Source organism: Limulus polyphemus, unplaced genomic scaffold (genome assembly GCF_000517525.1).
Source record: "Limulus polyphemus unplaced genomic scaffold, Limulus_polyphemus-2.1.2 Scaffold1920, whole genome shotgun sequence".
Taxonomy (NCBI): Eukaryota; Metazoa; Arthropoda; class Merostomata; order Xiphosura; family Limulidae; genus Limulus; species Limulus polyphemus.
The window spans coordinates 174,665-182,840 of NW_013667530.1; the positions used below are offsets into that span (position 1 = coordinate 174,665).

The following is an 8,176-nucleotide window of genomic DNA, read 5'->3' on the forward strand; positions in this document are numbered from 1 at the left end:
TTATATATATATATATAGATAGATGTGAAGCTTGTTATATCTCCACTGCTGTTCGAATCCTACTCCTACATATTACAATTCTCTTAATTGAATACATTTTAACCTTCCATACTTTAATTTTGTCTGTCATATATGTATAACGTGAAATTCCTGAAAACCAAAATATATCATATTAATTGGGTGTTTCTCCAAGTAAAAACTTTAATAATTGGCTTAGAATATAATAATGTAATGAAAATGCCAAAGAGTAATTAAATGCCCCCCTTTTTTCTTGATGTATAAAGATGGATCTCCCAAACCATGTGAATACCATGTAGTGATCTGTTAGTAATAATTTTATACATAATTTGAAATATATATAGTCACATCTCTAGAATTTTCACCAATTCTATATTGAGTTCATTCTGTGTAGAGACTGCTGTAATGTTAGATTGGAAACTGCAAGGAATTTGCTCATGTTGAAAGGGTTCAGAGGGTTGAGAGCCACTGAGCTTTCATTCCTAGCTTTTCTTATTCCAAAATATAATTTTAATGTGGTGTGGATTATTATTTTTTTATATACTCTTATAATAATCAGTCACAAAATAGACTCCAGAATAGTTCTTACCAGAACAGATTAATTTAACATTGGAAGTTATCTGTTGGATTATTGATAGTAGTATAATGGATTACTGGTAAGTGTATATTAAATACTTGGTTGTAACAATGGAAGTGATCTATCTATTGGATTACCACTAATAGTATAATGGATTACTGTTAAGTGTATATTAAATTCTTGGTTGTAACAATGGAAGTGATCTATCTATAGGATTACTGATAATAGTATAATGGATTACTGGTAAGTGTATATTAAATTCTTGGTTGTAACAATGGAAGTGATCTATCTATTGGATTACCACTAATAGTATAGTGGATTATTGATAAGTGTATATTAAATTATTGGTTGTAACAATGGAAGTGATCTATTGGATTACTGATATTAGTATAATGAATTACTGGTACATATTAAATTTTTGGTTGTAATGTTGATAGTGACCTAATGATAATGTAATGGATTGCATGTACTGATATAGTTTGTTATTAGTAAATACTTGATTATATATACTAGTTTAAATGCTTTTTCAGTGTTACGGTAATTTCTTATTAGCTGTAATCAAATGGATTACACATACTTCTTTAATTTATTGCCATTAATTGTCTGATATTGGTAATGATCTAGTGGTTTTTATTCACTATTTTCAAGTACTATTAATACTTGTAATGATGTAATGGATTACACATACTTCTTTAATTTATTGCCATTAATTGTCTGATATTAGTAATGATCTAGTGGTTTTTATTCACTATTTTCAAGTACTATTAATACTTGTAATGGATTACACATACCAGTTTAATGGAATATCATTAATAATCTAGTCCAATAATAATATTACCAGTAATGCCTTGAAGTATTACGTATACATGTTGGTTTAATGGATTATGAAATATGGTTCTTGTTGTTATCATTAATGATCAAATGGATTGTTGCAGTGTATTAGTAATAATGACCTAATTTTTTACTGCTAGTTATTTAATGGATTCCAGGTTATGGTCTGATTTAATACTAATAATGAACTAATCGATTACATGAAATGGGTTTCAATTTGTTACTAGTTAGATCTTATTCGGTAATAGTAAAAGATATATATTGGAATGGCAAAGGGATTACAATCTCTACATTCGTATTAGTAAATAACAGTTACATTACATATAATATGAATCAGATATCAAGTTTGAAGTGTATATTGTAATTCTTAATAATAGCATTTATTTCAGGTGGATAAGGTTAAACAAAGAATGTAGAAGGAATAAACTTGTACAAAAAGTTAGATGTTTCTTCTCACCCCAGTTTACATTAATATAAACAGCTGCACATATGCAGAATATTGGTTCTGGTGTGAGTGAACCTTTCCACTGAGTTATGTCTGATTGTAACTGAGATAAAAAGAATGAGTTAGGTTTATGATTGATGTTTGGTATGGTTACTAGTATTAACAGGCTTCTTAAAAGAAATATGAAGTACAATATTATCATTTGATTCACTACTTGTCACTGAATTTGGTCAGTTTTGGGAATTCCACCCATCATCATAAACCATGGAGAAGGACAAATTGAAAACAAGAAAAGGCTTCTTATAGTGGTGATCTGTATATTATAACTAGGTGCGGAACCAAATTGTGGTACTGTTTTCTTCTGTTATTTTACTATCGGTTACCATTACATATGTTATAACTTGCTTCATGTAAATCTGGTATCTTGTTCCTTTCTACACATTTAATTATGGGTTTAATTATAATTTCTGCTCTGGAAAATGTAAACAAAATGATTGACAATGGTTCATTACCTTTGTTTGTTTGTTGTTGTTGTTCCTCGCCCTTGTCTCATTATGCTTGGAACCAATCATGGTAGCTCAATCATTGGATCCTAGCTATTTTGATAAGCACATAAAATGAAACATGTAATTAATGTATTTGTTTTCTTTTTGAAGTAAAGATGTTACTGGTATGTTTTTTGGACAAACATGATTTTCGGCTAAATTCTTAATGTGTTTTTATTTCACACTTTAAGGCATTTCATAAAAGAACAGTTTCTCTGTAGATTATGTAATTTTAGATTAGATACTGATCACATTAGAAGTCTTTGTAGAATTTACTTCTGCCTGTATACTAGGATAATACCAGTAAAATAAAGTAGCACTGCTTTTGAAATTACAAAAATCCATATGAATTAATTCTTGTTATAAATATATATATATTTATTCTTCTGTTTTCAAAAAAATTTTAAAGAAATATTGATGAAATGATTAATCTAAAAATTTAAAAATATTAAGTAAAATATTACAATATTACACCTTTCCAATACAACAAAGGCGGTGACCTTAAAATTTTAGTCACACTTAAAAACAAGGAAATTTATTGAACAACAAAAACGTTTTTGTTTTTTAAATCTCTGTAATGAAAAACTTACCTTTTAACAATATTGTAAATATTTGCACTGTAAGACAAACCTTTACTATTTCTTGATTTCAAGAAAAAAATACATTTAGTAGAAACTGTTAGAATGTAACAGTCTGGTTTGAGTGTCGTGTTAAGAATTAAGCATTCAGTGAACGTGTTTAGCCTAGCATTAGATTTTTCAATTTTGGTATTAATAACGAATTACTTTTCACATTACCTCTAGATTTTTTTATTTTATTTTTAGATAAGTTAAAACTTTGGTATTGAACAGCTTGTGACACACAAGGAAGAATTTATAGGAATATGTACTTGCCAGTTATTTAATGAAGTTATGAACTTAAAAACAGTATTAAATTTTATAATCACATTTTCAGTAAAAGTCGACAGGACAACGGGCTTATATTTAGTTCAAATTACAGCTTGAGAGTGAACACGTTCACTTTCATCCTAAAGCTCTTGATGTGAGAGAAAATGTACAAGACTTCATGGAGTTGCGCCCCCAGTGGCACAACGGTATGTCTGTGGACTTACAACGCTAGAAACCGGGTTTCGATACCCATGGTGGGCAGAGCACAGATAGCCCATTGTGTAGCTTTGTGCTTAACTTCAAACAAACAATCGTGGAGTTGCACTCTAACTGTAGCATTTCAATAAAATAATCTGTTGAACATTCACATTTTGTAGATTTCTTTTGATATTTGAATATGAAATATATTTATTTCAACATACTGAAATGAAGAAATTTGTTGTAAAAAAATATTTAGTTTTAAGTTTGTCATAAGCAAGATAAGGTCTTGTGTAGTTGTATACAGGTTCAGCCTGAAAGCATTGGAACTTTCCTAACTATAGTCATTACTGTCAGATAGTTCGCTAGAGACTTGCACGTGTTTCACTGCGTTGTGTGTGTAGTCATTAGACTCAGTGAGGTTTTACTTGTTAATCTGTAGGATTAATATCGTATTCTGCTACCTTGTTTAGTGAGTCACTGTTCATGTCACAGAAAATGTCCCACCACCTACTTTTTTTGCTGTCAGTATTGTTTTTGATTAACATCTGTATCTTCGTACGAAATAAAATCTTTCTGACTTTTAACAGTGGTTTTGTGTGATTTGAAGAGTAGAAGATGTGTATTTCAAAAAAAACAAAATTAAGTCTCATCTTTTACATTAAATACCCATGATGCCATAAATAGATAAACAACTTTATGTTATACTTTATTGCATTAGGCAGTTTTATTTGAACAGTACAAGATAATTACTTGTGTTTTGAAGTAAACAGATCACTAGTTTATAGTTAGTTTCACCATTAGTTTCAAGAAATATAAGAGGATGAAAAAGAACTGTTTCTGTATCTCGTTAAAGATATCTGTATTAGCTCTAGAATATATTCCGTTAATTACTATATCTGCCATATCCTTTCTTAAGACCTCAATAAAGTTAAAAGTATTATTGCTACGTCTGTTTGCTATAGCTCATATCTTAAAGTGTTATCAATAATGCCACATTATTTTTGTCACCATTTTCGATGGTTTAAAGATAGTTTGCGTGTGGATGTTGCTGATAATTTTTATAATGAATACATTGTTTTTTTCACATGACAAAAAAAAAACTATCACAGATTCACACTTAAGAACATTTTATTCAATTTGCAAAACATTCTGTTGAAACAAACACTGCAGGTAACACACAAAGTGGGGATCGTTGGGTCATATTTTATAAGATAGAGCCACTGCTTGTCAACATCAGTATAGTAGGATTAGTGGCTAAATATTACATATATAATGTTTCCATTATTATTCATAAAAACGTAACTGTTTTATAACTCATTCAATCAGTTAATCTAAACTATAACTCAAATAATGTCTTAAATAAATGAAAGAAAGAAAAACTCACTTATTTTAGTGAAAGGCTACTGGGGGGAGTCGAACCCCAGATTTTAGCATTGTAAGTGCATGAGCTTGCCGCTGACCCACCGGGTGACAGAAAGAAAAGGACCATGGTCTATAATTGGTGATTCTCGAGTATAGTGAGAAAGAGTAACGCACTAAACTCTGTTTCATATAAGTTATTTCAAAATGTTTTATATGAATACATTAATTCTCTCTCTCTCTACACTTACATAAACCTTGAAATTTACGAATATGCTAAGAAAAACACTAAAAGCTATCTAAACACTTCCTTAACAATATAAACAAAAAAAAAAAAAAACGTGTCATAGACTGTTTTGAAAAATTCTGTTATCCAGCTGTGCATATGGCCGTTAGACCCGTCAGCCTTTACATCAGTTCGTCCACGATTTCGCTGTCTTTCAGTAAGCTGGCTATTTCCTGTGCTTGAACGGAATCTTCGTCCACGGCTGTGCAGGGTCGGCACATGCAGTCCACGGGAGCACGTGTAATTATCCGACGGAATCGAGGTCTAGTCTGAGGGCAGAAAATCCCGATGCTGGCTTCTCTTTCTCCCATCTCTTGACAACACATGCAAGATCGTTCCACTTGCCAGAATTTGGATCCAGAAACCTGCGGATCGTGGAGAGAGATAAAAACTGTTAAGACACCTAAGCGCCATTCGTTACATCATCTGTAAGTATATATATATATATATACATTAGGTAAATGAGCCCTGTCAACAGGTTTGCTCAGTTCATGGTGTAACAAGTTATATAACTAAAGTAAGTATGCCCTGTTCATGGTGTAACAATTTACATAATTAAAGTAAATATGACCAGTTCATGTTCTAATTAAATCCATAACTAATGTATGTTTAAATCGTGATAAAACAAGATCCATAAATAAAGTAAATATTTTCTGTGTATGAGGTAACGCCAATTTATGATGTAACGACATCCATAATTAAAGTATGCTCAACCCATGATCTAACAACATACATAACTAAAGTAATAATGGTTGGAGACGGCTTGAATGGGTAATGAAATAAAACTTTAATATAAGTTTAACATAACAGCAAATGTACAACGTTTTGTCATCATCAAGTACATGTACGTTGTCCATTTGCTGTCATGTTAAACTTATATTAAAGTTTTATTTCATTACCCATTCAAGCCGTCTCCAACCATTATTAGTCTCAAAGTGGGTTCCTCGTCATCGAATAACTAAAGTAAACATGACCAATTCATGATGTAACACCATGACTAATTCACAATTCAAAACTAAAGTAAATAAGGCCAATTCATGACTTAACACCATGACTAAAGTAAGTGTGACCACATCATGATGTTACAACATCCATAACTAAAGTAAATATGCTCAATTCGTGAGAAAATAAGATCAACAACTAAAGTCAATATATTCATCTGATGATGTAAAACCATGACTAAGATAAGTGTTTTACCAATTCATGGTGTAACAATTTCCATGGCTAAAGCAAGTGTGACCACTTCATGATGTTACAACATCCACAACTAAAGTCAATATATTCATCTAATGATGTAAAACCATGACTAAGATAAGTATTTTACCAATTCATGATGTAACAATTTCCATGGCTAAAGTAAGTGTGACCACTTCATGATGTTACAACATCCACAACTAAAGTCAATATATTCATCTAATGATGTAAAACCATGACTAAGATAAGTATTTTACCAATTCATGATGTAACAATTTCCATGGCTAAAGTAAATAGTATGAGTGAATGATGAGCAGCACATTCTGTGAGTAAACTATATTTAATAAATGATGTAATGAGATTATGACAAAAATATCAGTACATTGTGCAACATATGTCGTAACTAAAATGTGTATTTTATGAGTAGATCAAGTATATCCAGTTCAAGGTGTATCAAACAACATGATTTAAGTATTTTTGACATACCAGATTACAATGAGGGCTATCTGCGCTAGCCGTCCCTAATTTAGCAGTGAAAGACTAAAGGGAAGGCAGCTAGTCATCATAACCCACCGCCAACTTTTGAGCTATTCTTTTTACCAACGAATAGTGGGATTGACCGTCACATTATAACGCCCCCCACTGCTGAAAGGGCGAGCATGTTTGGTGGGACGGGAATTCTAACCCGCGACCCTCAGATTGCGAGTCGAGCGCTCTAACCACCTGGCCATGCTGGGCCTACAGTGAGAGTAAAGAAAACACTAAACGTTTTATTCATTAGTTTGAGATTACATTTGTAAACCACCGACATCAATTTTCTGATGGTAAATTATATCTTCTTTTCCTTCACTTGCAAATATTGAATTGTGTAGAAACAACAGACAGAGCATTTTGGAGAGAGAAAAAAAGAACATTCAGTGCAGAAAATCTCCAACGACAGAGAACTTGAGACAGGAACTGGTTCTCATAGCTACACACACACAACCTGGAGAAACGCCCTCATCCATAAAAGTGATGGTCAAGGTTATGCAAGAAAGTCCTCTGACACAGAGAACCAAATGTCATGAAGTTGATCATGTATTCTAGTACAGGACCTAAAGTTAATGAAGATTTCTAGCCTTCCAGCCACAGAAATCACAGTAAAGGTGGACAAAAGAAACCGGAATCACAGCAAGTCCATTTGACTACGTACTTTTCAATTCCCCCGATGCACATCTGATGGACCTCTGAGTCTTCGGTTTGTTTAAACGTGGTCTTGGAAATTGGTGTCAACGTAGACTGGAGGTTTTGTAGAAAGGTTGTTAAGGTGTGTGATCTCGTCATCCTTAGAACTTACGGCATCCAAGGAAGAAGTAGATCCATAGGTAGAACCAGTACATGTAACATCGTAACATGTAACATGCGGTTAACCCTTAATACATAGCGTTCTTTATCCACACTACAAATTTATTTTGAATCTCACGGCGGTGCTTTAAAATGTTATCATTATATTCTCCATTGTAAACGCTTGCGTAACATTAGCGAGTCAGACGTAGATAGGTAATACGAGTAAAACGTTTAAAAAAGTAAAAAAAAATGTAAATCGAATTTAGATTATATAACCAATAAAGTTACCTTAAAACAAATTTCATTAAGTACTCGAACGAAACAATACTTACGTTAATAGTTTATTCTCGTGTTTGTTTAGTTTTGTTTTTTAAACTACAAAATAGGCTATGTGCACTCTTCCATTGCGGGGAATCGAACCCCAAATTTTAGTGTTGTACGTCAGTGAACTTACCGCTGACTCACAAGGGGAATGCACCCCAGTGGCACAGCGGTATGTCTGCGGAT

The 8,176-nt window shown here is 32.3% G+C and overlaps 1 protein-coding gene across 1 annotated transcript in view; it reads right to left on the bottom strand.

Moving 5' to 3' along the window:
- Positions 1–4,614: 4,614 nt before the first annotated feature.
- The window catches only part of LOC111087243 (bursicon-like), an 11,073-nt gene continuing 7,511 nt past the window's right edge, over positions 4,615–8,176 (bottom strand). Inside the window, exon 3 of the mRNA XM_022393234.1 lies at positions 4,615–5,514. Within this exon, the coding sequence (XP_022248942.1) occupies positions 5,272–5,514 (243 nt within the window). The 3' untranslated portion in view covers positions 4,615–5,271. The remainder of the gene's footprint in view (positions 5,515–8,176) is intronic.